General features: G+C 45.9%; 1 protein-coding gene across 1 annotated transcript in view; it reads left to right on the top strand.

Annotated features, from left to right (window-relative positions):
- Cmya5 (cardiomyopathy associated 5) overlaps positions 1-7,837 on the top strand; it is a 106,700-nt gene extending 98,863 nt beyond the window's left edge. The window contains exons 11-13 of the mRNA XM_045133397.1: positions 428-527; positions 3,105-3,278; positions 7,044-7,837. Coding sequence (XP_044989332.1) covers positions 428-527; positions 3,105-3,278; positions 7,044-7,290 — 521 coding nt within the window. The 3' untranslated portion in view covers positions 7,291-7,837. The remainder of the gene's footprint in view (positions 1-427; positions 528-3,104; positions 3,279-7,043) is intronic.
- The last annotated feature ends 4,632 nt before the right edge of the window (positions 7,838-12,469 follow it).

Raw genomic sequence — 12,469 nt, 5'->3', positions numbered from 1 at the left:
CCAGGAATGCTTTTCCCCACAGTCCCAATGTGGTGCCTATATCTTCCATCATCAGGACCTCTTCTGTAGACAGCTAATGCACCTCCTCCCCTGTTTTAATGTGCACTCAGCTTCTGAAGCTCTTGTTAGAGTATAGATGTGGAGTTAGTGTTCTGGGGTGGGGCTGAAGTCCTGCGTACTTAGGGGATTGGAGGCTGCTGGCCTAAGGAACATATTTTGCCAATGAGCTCTCTGGCACAGGGGACATGCAGCACGGGTAGGAGTGACCAGAATGGTCGTCCACTAAGCCTTCTCAGGAAGAAAAGCTTCAGCTGTGGGTCAGCCAGTGCTGAGGAGGGAGTTTTGAAGCCTAGGGTGTGAATGTGGGTCCTGGCCTAGCTGTTGGCCTAGTGGTAAGGCTTTCATCCTATTTTCTGACCTGCCATAGGAACTAGATTTCTCTTGTTGAGAGAAACGGCTCACCCTGCTCTGCAGATTTCCTCGAATGGGACGGTGATCAGCTTCGTCGAGAGGAGACGGCTCACTGAGTAAGTAGAAATAAGAGAGCGCTGCGGGCTGGCGCTCCATGCAGCCTCCCCTGAGTCCTTTCCTGATGTGCGTGACTAGAAATGTGTGCACAGCATGCTCGGTTCATCCTGAGGGGAAGTAGCCAGAGAGCTCATAACTTGGAGCAAGTGTCAATATTTTTTTTTAAAGTAGGGTTTCACTGTAGTCCAGGCTGACCTAGAATTCACTATGTAGTCTCAGGGTGGCTTCGAACTCATAGTGATCCTCCTACCTCTGCCTCCCAATGCTGGGATTAAGGGTGTGCACCACCACGCCCGGCTCCAAGTGTCAATATTTTTATGGGGAATATATAAGCACAGATGGTTTTGATTAAAACACTGGATGCTTGAAGGTATTATCTCTGGTTCAGTGAAAAACAGGCTCCAGTAATGACTATTATTTTCAATAGCAAACCAGTTATCAACCATTTGAATAGGAATCAAAGAGAAGGATAGTTCCTTGAATTATTGGTTCTGGCCACAGAACCTTGCCCCATGGTTTTTCTCACAAAAAATTAGCATGAAAAAAATCAGTTAAAAAGAAAATCACCTTGCCCAGTGTGGTGGCACATGCGTTTAATCCCAGCACTTGGGAGGCAGAGGTAGGAGGATCACCGTGAGTTCGAGGCCACCCTGAGACTACAGAGTGAATTCCAGGTCAGACTGAGCTAGAGTGAGACCCTACCTCAGAAATAAAATAAAATAAAACAGAATCACCAGCAGCAGCTGGGTCTGGTGGCTCATGCCTCACACTCTGGAGGTGGAGGGAGGAGAATTTCCATGAGTTCAAGGCTACAGAATAACGTACAGGTCAGCCAGAGCTGCAGTGAGACCCTACCTCCAAAACCCAAAACAAACAGAACCAAAAGTCCCAGAGGACATGGAAACTGCCCTGCCACGTGCCTGTACTTCCTCCTAGTTATCTTGAGGGTTGACACACCAAATGGGAGAAAGTGTGGCAAAGCTTTGGAAACACAGGAGAAGTAGGTGTCAGCACGGCGGGGCTCGCAGTGAAGCATGCAGCCAGCCCTGGAGACGTGCAGCTGTCTTCCTGTCCTGGCTCCTCACCGGCTCACAGCTCAGCATAACTGTTATTTGCTTCTGCAAATGACCAAACCTTCTCTGGGCTCTGGTATTCCAGTCTGAGTTTGTGGGAAAGGACTAATAACCATGGAGTCATCTGCCAGTCGCTCAATCATGAGCAAACACAGGGCGGCGGCCCTTTCGCATGGTCTGTGATTCCACAGAGTATAGCCTGGGGCCTGGAATATTGTAGGTGCTAAAAATATAGCCATGAGTGGATTCAGAAAATAAATATTTTAAAAAGAATTAAGAAATAGATTGGACTTCTCTGTCTCTCTTTTTTTAATATCTCAAAAAATAAAAAATAAAAAAAACTAAAGAAAGAACAAGACTGGGGTTTGGCAAGAGTCCCTACATAATAACTGATGGAAACTGAAATGTACTCCATGGAATTGTGTTTATTTATTATTAATGCACAAATTAGCTCATAATCATCAGACAGCCTGGTTTTGCTCCAGGGAGCGAGGCCTCATCACTTCTCTGAAATGAGTTTGCGGGGGAAAGACCTGCACAAGTGACGTTCGTGCCCTGCATCTATCACCCCCTCATCTGGCAGAGAGAGGGAGAGGGTGCTGATGGACCAGGGACACTGCTGGAAGTAAAGATGCCTCCTTGCCGTCCCAGCCATCTCCAAGCAGAGCCGAGCAGTGCGTGCAAAGGCCACCTGTGGGCAGCTGAAAGTGCTTGGGTTCACCTCACTGTGCCTCTTGTAAAAAAGAGCTCAGACGAGGCAGAAAAAAAAAAAAAAAAAAAAGGCCTTCCACCTGCCAGGGCCACTTCCCTAGTTGCGAAGTCACAGAAGCCCAAGCTCTACATGGGCCTCTAGCGAGACCTGGCCAGTCCTGCTCTGTGTCTCGGCCTCGCCGCTGTCTCACCCTTTGAGATCTGCACGTCACGGGGCCGCTATACCTGGGAGGGTCAGCAGGTACAGGAAGCCATTAGAAAAGGGTTGTAGAGCCTCAGCATCATGGCCCAACCTGTAACATCAGCACTCGGGAGGCAGAAGCAGGGGGATCACAGAAGTAAAGAGAGCCCATGTCTCAAAATCCAAAAATCCAAAGCAAACAAAAAGCATTTTGAAAGCTCTTTGTTTTGTGAATGTTGGAAGAAGAAAACCTTGCAAGTCAGGTTCCTCCCCTACCTGTTATGTTTCCCCCATCTCTTTCAAAGTAGACTGTGTGCCACTTACTTTCCTTCCTGTCATCCCTCCAGTTATTTATTGGTTCCCAGCCCCTTTAAGAAACATTCTAACATATGTTCATACAATGAGATAGTGGACATATGCCAAATGCATGTTGGGAGTTTGGGGATTGTGGGGCAATCTAGAAAGGGTTAGAAGCACAATGAACAGATTATGTTGTTAGCCAGTCTCTCACGGCTTCTGAAGTTTCGGCATGCAGGCTTGCAAACATGGATGCTCGTAAGCTAAGGGTGACTGATTCCTGTGGTAAGCTAACTCTGATCTTTCACTTGCAGAATCCCCTCTGTGCTGGGCGAGGAGCTGCCTGCCTGTGGCCAACATTACTGGGAAACCACAGTAACAGAGTGCCCAGCGTATCGACTGGGTATCTGCTCCAGCTCGGCTGTGAGGGCTGGGGCCCTGGGGCAGGGGGAGACGTCATGGTACATGCACTGCTCTGAGCCGCAGAGGTAAGCTGGAGCCCTGCCTCTCCTGACTGAAACCAGACATCATCTACAGATGTCTAGCCACAGGTCTGTGAGGGACTTAATAAGGAGCATCCCATGTGCACGCCCAAATTCCAAGCTAACTGCGACAGCAAGCATCGACTGCACATGGCGGTTAAACTATTACTGTCATTGCTGAGAAAGCTGGTGTCAGAGAATGTGGCTCACACCTGAGGAAAGGATGGTTTCTTCAACTGAACCATGTTATTAGGCATTCTTACCCATTAACCCAGAGTCTTGCAAAGCAGGTTTGGTCTCTGGAGAGGCAGAGACGGTTGTGTGTCGCCTCATCTAGCTGTGACCAAGAGGTGGGGGTGTTGGGCTACGTGTGCCACTCTCTCTTTCAAACTCATCCCATGGTAGAGAGACACAGGGGTGGTGTTTAGAGGCCCACCACAGAGAAGAAATCAAGGTCTGAAGGAGAAGTGGGTCCCCAGCTCTCTCCCTGGCATTGGTCTGTATCAGAGGGCAGAAACTACTGCCCTTAAGCCAAATCTGACTCCGTGCCTACCCTTGTAGATAAAGTTTTATTGAAACACAGTTATGATCATTGTTTATATATTGTCTGTGGCTACTTTTGCCTTAAAATGGCAGATCATACAGACTCAGTAGCCTCTGTCAAATGCCCAAGCAAGTAACTGTTCCTGAAGTTTGCCGACCCCTGGCTTGTGTCTTGCATGTCGTTTGGTTGGTTGATGTGAAAACCCACTGGCTTACGCTAGTGCCAGGGAGCTCATGTCGTGACCTCAGTGTATGGTCTGGTGGAAAGAGCACGGGACTGATTGGTGAACCCTTTGAGCATACCTTATGCATCTATCTCAGCGGGCTTTGGTTTGAAGATCACTAACATAGACCAGTGCTGGGCTGAGTGGAGACCTGGCCTGCCACCTTTAGTATTGTGAGGATCACATGAAATCAGCTACAGGGAAGAACTTTGACACTGGAATGAGTCATACAGATGGAAGGCAGTCTTCAAATGCAAGTCTTTAACAAGGAAGCTGTGGTGCTTGCAAGTTCCCAGAAAAGGCCCACAGATTGGGATTTTGCATATCTTTGGCTGCACATTTCTCCTTGCGTTCTACTTGACAGTTTGATTCTCTGAGATGGTTCATAAGGATGCCATCTTCAAGTGCTATTTAAAGTCACGTTTCATCAAGTCAGAGCAATTTTGATTAATTGATATTCAGTGCTACGCAATGCTTGGGGACTCAGCCTCTGCCTAGAGTTAGGAACTGTTCAGAGCTGGATTTTATGATTGACAGATGCTGAGCCCAAACGAGCCATGGATTTCATCAGCATATCTCTAGATGCTTGGACACTTAAGAACTCTGGCCAAAGACCAATCTCCAATAACACATTTCTTCAAGCTGTTTTGTAGAGAACAGAATTGTCTATTTTGTGACCAGTTCAACTGGAAACTTTGGTCCTTGGTTCTTTCAGGCCTAGGATAGGATTCTGGAAGGAAAAGTATGTGGTCACAGCACAGATGCCAATCGTTTTTTCAATTTTTATTTTTTAAAAAATATTTTATTTTTATTTATTTATTTGAGAGAGGGAAAGAGGGAGAGAGAGAGAAAGAGAAAGAGAAAGAGAGAGAGAGAGGGAGTGAGAGAGTGAGCATGGGCGTGCCAGGCCTTCCAGCCACTGCAAATGAGCTCCAGATGCATGTGCCACCTTGTGCATCTGGCTTACATGGGTCCTGGGGAATTGAACCAGGATCTTTTGGCTTTGCAGGCAATGCCTTAACTGTTAAGCCATCTCTCCAGCCCTAATTTTTAATTTTTATTTATTTTGAGAGGCATAGAGAGAGGGGGTGAGAGAGAAAGGGAGAGAATGAGCACACCAGGGCCTTCAGCAGCTATAAACAAACTCCAGACACATGTGCCCTCTTGTGTATCTGGCTTACATAGGTCCTGGGGAATTGAACCTGGGTCCTTTGGCTTTACAGACAAGGTCTTTAACTGCTAAGCCATCTCTCTGGCCCCCAGATGCCAGTCTTGAGTGCCTTTATCTCATGCTTCCATGCCTCCACATAGACCACCTGAAACTTCTAGGATTCTGGGAGAGTGGCTGCAGCAAAGCCATCTATGTTTGCTGTAGGTTAGTAATTTTATTTATTTATTTATTTATTTATTTATTTTGAGGTAAAGTCTCACTCTAGCCCAGGCTGACCTGAAACTCACTCTGTATTCCCATGCTGGCCTTGAACTCATAGTGATCCTCCTAACTCTGAGTGCTGGGACTAAAGGCGTGCACCACCACGCCTGGCTGGTTTAGGTGTCGCAGTTGGAAGGGGCATGAAGCTGGTCTCAGGAGAATCCACTGGCTCTCTTCCTGGTTACTTCTAACTTTGCCAAACTGTTCCTGGTGTTCTCACATCCTTTGCCAGTTTTACCACAACCGTCCTACCTGCGCCCTTGCTGAAAGGCTCGTCTGCCCTCCAGGCCCAGACCTCCCCATCTGTCATCTCTCTCTTTAGCTTTCCCTGCAGTGAGGCTGCCAGCTTGCCAGCCCTGAACACCTGCCTTGAGCTTGTGGGCCTTTAGGCAGGCCTAACAAGGTCTAATGGTGCTTGGCGTCCACTGCCTGACCACTTCCCCAGATCGTCAGGCTGTAAAGGGTCTGGAGTCACTTTGCCACCCACCACACAGCCTACCTTTTGCCGTCGTCTTCCCACCTCCCAGGCTACCTTTCAAGGCCTCAGTTCCTAAGATTGGCAGAAGAAGACCTCAAAATTCTGTTTCCTTCCTCCTCTCATTGTTCTCGCACAGAGCAATAAGCCTTTTCGGGCCAGTGATCAAGATTTTTCTCCCTCTCTCTCTTATCTATCTCCTCACAACCCAAACCGGTGCCTTCAAAGTGTTGAGTAAGCATTGCAAGCACTTCAGCAATCTATGCCTTACACAGATTCTCAGCTCTAGTCCTGTTTCAGTCAGTAATGTTTTCTTGGCTTCCTGTCTGCTCTGTAGAGTATGGGTTTCCAGAGGGTTCTTGTAGTCCTTCACATCCCCCAGGGTGCCTAGGGAAGTACCAGCTATACAAATTTGCCCACAGAATTGAAGTTACTTGACTTGAGGAGGGCATCAAAGGCAACCTCTGGCTGCTGAAGTCATTGATAAGATGAAAAGGGAAGTTGACTTGGGGCAGGGGACCAAATTAGAAAAAGTAATGACAACATTTAAACTTCATAAAGGCCTTTATGTAAGCGTCCCATGAATCTTTAAAAACTGTAAAATTAATACATTGTATGGAAGGCAGGCCTGCAGTACCTTTAAAAATACATGGCAGCCGCAAAGGAGTTCTTTTCAAAAGAATGACACACTGTGAATGTGGTAGTTAAGGCATGTGGGCAGCTGGGAAAGAATTAGAATGTTGAGAAAAATCACAAGGGAGGCATATGTTGGTTATTCTGGGACCGCCTCTTAATATGAGAGGAGCAGAATTATTAAAAATCCTGCTGTATTAGGATGAGCTGTGCATTGTTTAGCATCTAGGAGGACTCTGGCTAAGAATTTGGGGCAATGTTACCACAACTCAATGTTGTGAACTGTTATGTTATGATGTTGTTTGTTATGTTGTTATGTTATGTTATTATATTACGAATGTCGTAAAGTTAACTAAGACATTGGTTATTTCCAATTTTCCTTATCAAATTCTTCAAGATTTCTAAAGTGTGTGTGTGTGTGTGTGTGTGTGTGTGTTTAATTTTCCCATTCTGTTTCATTACAGATACACATTTTTCTACAGTGGCATAGTGAGTGATGTACAGGTGACGGAGCGTCCAGCCAGAGTGGGCATTCTGCTGGACTACAACAACCAGAGACTTCTGTTTATCAATGCTGAGAGTGGACAGTTACTCTTCATCGTGAGGCACAGGTTCAGTGAGGCTGTTCACCCTGCCTTTGCCCTGGAGAAGCCTGGCAAATGCACCCTGCATCTGGGCATAGAGCCCCCAGACTCCGTAAGGCACAAGTGATCCTTGCCTTTCGGAATTTGCCAAGAGCAAGACCCAAATTCTGGGGAGTAGGGGTGGGTCTTTCTCTTGAGTCCCACACAGGTGCTCCACACTCTGCACGGGAGGGACCCGCCGAGAGCGCCTTGACCTGCAGAGCCGCGTGTGAGTGAAGACGGGAGAGCAGCTCCACCCTTCCCTGCACACGTGCGGAGTCTTTCCTAGAGTCAAAGGACTTTCAGGAGACCCGGGAACCAAACTAGAGACGTAGACTTCCATCTGTTTTACTGGTCAAACAAACCCTCTGGTAGCTGAGTCAGAGTGAGCACAAAGTCGTACTAGTGATACGTCTGTGTTGACGAAGACACGGATGTCTTCCACATGGAAACGTCACCTCATTTCACGACAGGATGATGAATCCTAATCTTTTAGAGAAAGTGTGTTATCTCACCTGAATTTACAATGAGCTCTTTTGTAATTATGTACACTGTAGGATGTAAGTCTTGTTCCCTGAAGTTTTAAATGTAGAAAAGCAGTAGCCATCAAAAAATGTCCATTTTGTTAAATAAATGGTGAGCATCTTATAAAACAAAACATGCTGTATGAAGTTATTTACAGTGACTTACCAGTCTGCCCCTCTGGACCAGGGCATGGTGCAAAGAAAATACCCAGCGCACTTCAGTGGGTGGTGCTACTGTTGATTTTCATCTTCCACAGAACCATATAGTTGACTATAAAGTCAGGTACCTGAAGCCAGGTCTCTCTTTTTTACTAAAAAGTCTGATTGGTTTTTCTATATATCACATTGAAAGTTCTCAAAATTTAGACAAATCTAGAAAGCACATTGAGATAATTGCTTTTGTTCTCTATAATGTAAATGCTTTGATCATAGTTAAGGGTATCTTTTAATATTAAAATTTCAGTTTTCTTCTTTGGTGCATGTGGCATATGCCCATGTGTGTGCAGATGCATGCAGAGGTCAGAGGAACATGTCATGGGTTCTTCTCTATCACCCTTCTGCCAAGACACAGTCTTTCACCGAAGGAGAAGTCTATGGTTTTTGGTTAGGCTGACTGATCAAGGAGTCCCAGTCATCCTTCTGCCTCCACCTCCACCCCAATACCTGGCTTTATACATGGCTGCTGGGGATCAGACTCAGATCCTCATGCTTAAGCAGCAGTGCTCCTATCTGCCATCTCTCCAGCCCCTTGTTGTTTTCTTGAATTGAGAAATAACATCCTACTTTTTGGATATATTCTAAAATATGTTTAATAGCTACAAAATCAAGTCTAGATCTGTAACTTCCTTCACTACCTTGTCTTGAAATTAGAGCAGCTATTGGAAAGATGGGCTTTTTTTTTTCTGAGGTAGGGTCATACTCTAGTCCAGGCTGACCTGAAATCCACTATGGAGTCTCAGGTGGCCTCGAACTCACTGTGCTCCTCCTACCACTACCTCCTGAGTGCTGGGATTAAAGGCGTGTGCCACCATGCCTGGCCCAAGATGGGCTTTGTGTGATGCTGAAGGAGTAACTGCTGCTCTGTGGAGAATGTGATTTCTACTTTTCAAGGCTTCACCTTGGGTTGTGAATGACAAGCCACCCTGCTCATTATATTACCTCCCTTCCCCCCACCTCCCACCCCCCGTTGGTATTGTAATGCAGTTTAAAAACACACCAGTAAAAACCACAAGGATTTAAACATTTGTCTCACTTTGGGTTCTTGCAAAAGTAGATGCAAGACTTAGGTCTTCCTATTCATGTGGACAGTCATTCTAGAAGGAACACTTGAAGTGCAGAAAGAAAGATGGAAGGAGGGATGCCAATGAAGCTCTTGTTCTGCCAACGAGTTATTATCCTTGTGGGCAATGAGCTGGAACCACTTGATCTGAGGGTTCCACTGAAATATGCCAGAGGCGGGCATTTAACTAACTTCAGTGGCTGGAAGGTTACCCAGAGGGCACTTTGAAAATTCAGAAGAATTCGTATCATTCTATTTGCAGGAACAAAAGACTTCACGTACATAAAACCAGAGTGCTTCTTTCTTTTTCCTTTTTCACAGCTTTGTGGAAGTTTTCACTTGTTAATTTTACATTGTACTTCATCACTCCACCCTTGTAGACCAGCACTGATGCTTTAAAGGTGAGACAGCGACACTCAAGTTGAAAGCCTCTTAGTTTCCAGGGGTCTGTACTGAAGTCTCTTCACGTCCCTTAAGCCTCAGTTACGTGCGAATCAACTACGCTCAGTGGCTGAGAGAGCCTTCAGGCTCCAAGCACTCATAACCACAGGACAGCTGGCAAGGGCTGGAGCACAGGCGTTGAGAAGAAAACCCAGCAGCAGGGGTGGGTGTCCTGGTCGAAGCTTCCTCATCTGCCCACTGTTGAGTTGTGCAGTATGTGTGTTGTCTCCAGGCTTTAAACCACCCCCACTGTGTGTGTGAAGCCTTGGTACCCAGAAGTTCAAATCTTGTCTGTTGTGGGGACGGGCATGGGGATGGTGGTGAGTCACTGGCCATGTGATGAGAACTAACCTTTGAAATCCATCTCCCCGACCCTCCTTCCTAGCATCCACCAAAAGCAAGTGCAAAGGATTTTCACAAAACGACGCTGACAGGCCAGTGAAACAACTGGCGGATCTGCGCTTATAGATTGTGACTTATTTTCAGGTCCTGGTGCCCATGGCACTGTCCAGTGGCCAGTGGCTCTGATGTGGAAGTGTACCTGAGCTGGGCACTTAAGCTCCGGTAGTACTGAGCCAAGCCACAACAGGGCTTTTCAAAAACACGGCCAGTCATAGCTAAGTGCTCTGCTGCTGAGTGATCCCCTTTGTGGCCCTGGTTTGGTGACTGCTGGGGCCATGGAGTGTTGCCAAGCACACCTCTGAACTGCATGAAGTTGGACTCGATTTCCAGCTCCTTGGTAAGGCTCAGAAGGCAAGCCATATTTGAGCTGTGTTTACAGTCACAAACACTTCTCATTTTTTCCCGCTACCCTTAAGAGTGCATGCAGCTGTGTCCCCCCTTCTACATGCCCCGACTTATCTTAAACGAATGTCATTTTGTGTTGAGTTTGCTTTCCCAACTGATGCTACCAATATCTGATTCCCAAATACCAATGGACTTAAGAATAGTTTGAGAAAAGGGTAAGGAGAAAGAATGTCTGATGTGGACAAAACACAACTTAGGGAAAAGTATAAGAAGTCTTCCAAGGTTTGAAGGACTGTAACAAGGAAGGAATTAGCTCTGTTTTCATTTCTTCCTATGGGTAAAAGTCCCCTGGGTAGGTAGAAATTGAGGAGGCTTTTGGTCGCGTGCAGGAGCCCACCCCACCATAGAAGCGTCAAGAAGAGGCGCACTGCTTAGCACAGAGTGAGTGAGCAGTTTGGCAGAATGATGAGCTGAAATATCAAGAAGCAGATTGCTTCTTTAGTTCTAGGTCCATGGTTCACAATTGTTGCTTGCTTACTAGGAAGTATTCTAAAGAGGGCCCCAGAAACCAACATGGTTCTAGTGAGAAGGCCAAGTGAACAGGAATGCAAACTTTTATCCCATCTCATCAGGATGACTCAATTTTCACATTTTTAACACGTTGGGTTCCATATAGCAACTGATTTGATAGGGGGTTTCTGTGGTTAAATGAAGTCTAGAACTTTGATAACAGAAACTCCCACTATCATGTGACTCAGGGTAACCCAAGAGGTGCTAAGTCTTCCATGCTTTGAGGGCACCCTTTCCTTTCCTATGCAAATACAGAGGTAATATTGATTGCAGGAAATTCTATCACCTATCCCAAGTATTTGAGCTCATGTAGATGATTACATTTTCCTCTGACTTCCTGCTTTCAAATTTCTCTTCCTTAATCTCTTATCCATTGCATCGCCAATCCTTATTTGTTCCTAGGCCCATTTAGTTGGTGTTATCCAAACATGGACATGGTGCTCCTATGGCAGCACGTGTGCCAGGCTGGCGTTACTAGCAGTTAACACAGCTTTAGGGATAATACGGGACCTTCTCATGTCATCATCAGCCCCATTTTGATATCATATGGAGCAGACTAGCCTCTTTTTAGTTGACTATTCTTGTGTGCTTCTAGCTCTTGCTCATTGGGGTTGTTGAGATCAAACAGTGGAACTAGCAAATATCAAAACATAAAAATCTCTCTGACTAGAGTAGGCGTGTGTGTGTGTGTGTGTGTGTGTGTGTGTGTGTGTGTGTGTGTGTGTGTACTGGTCTGGGAGCAGAATTGGCCCTTCTTATCTCTGCCTCTTTTAACTTGCACAAGCTCTGGGTCTCTTTGCAGAACTAAAAGATGCATTAAAGCAATTCTTCAAAGCAAAGGACATTCCTGTCCCCCAAGATGAATTTGGCCATTACCTTCAGAAGAGTTTAAGAATCCCATGAGCACTTTCCTTTTAGTGATTTTCTAGAGGACTAGCAAGTGATTGAAAATCCATTCTCAGCCCAAGTGTGCTCTTAGACTTTGTGTAGAGCTGCCCCGAAGCTATGGAGGATTTTACTTCTTGAAAGACTTCAAAGAGAGGTGATGCCCTTCTAGAGCCAAAATATTATTAGGAGATTTTATAATTCAGTGGCGGGGCGGGGGAGTAGATGCAGTCATAAGAGGATGGAGAATCAGCATGCCCACCATGGGCTGGTCTTGACTGAAGCCTGGGAGAGGGAAGTCATTAACTCAGGTGATGTGCTCACATCCAAGGATCCTGCCCTCTAGAGGGGGAAGATGGGCAATAAACATGTGCATAATGGGTCAGTTGGGAGTAGAAACTATGCACACAAATAAAATCAGTCAGGGTAGGAGAATACAGCATAAAAGTAAGTAAAGGATGCTATATGTCTTGGATATGGTGGGACGGTATTTCTGATTAGATAATATTTGAATGAAGGACTGAATGAAGTGAGAATGCTAGCCACATGGATATCTGTACAGGAAGAGTACTTCATGACAAAGCAATAGAAAGTGTCTTGCATTAGGGCTGGAGAGATGGCTTAGTGGTTAAAGCACTTGCTTGCAAAGCCTAAGGACTCAGCTTTGATTCTCTAGTACCCAAATAAGGCAGATATACAAGGTGGCACATGCATAGGAAGTTCGTTTGCAGTGCCTGGAGGCCCTGGTGTGCCCATTCTCTCTCTATAAAACAAGTCAATGAATAAAATATTTTTAAAAAGAGGGCTGGAGAGATGGCTTA

The sequence above is a fragment of the Jaculus jaculus genome, chromosome 14, assembly GCF_020740685.1.
Source record: "Jaculus jaculus isolate mJacJac1 chromosome 14, mJacJac1.mat.Y.cur, whole genome shotgun sequence".
NCBI classification, from domain to species: domain Eukaryota; kingdom Metazoa; phylum Chordata; class Mammalia; order Rodentia; family Dipodidae; genus Jaculus; species Jaculus jaculus.
The sequence above is the reverse complement of the archived record's forward strand: the minus strand, read 5'-3'. Positions and strand labels throughout refer to the sequence as shown.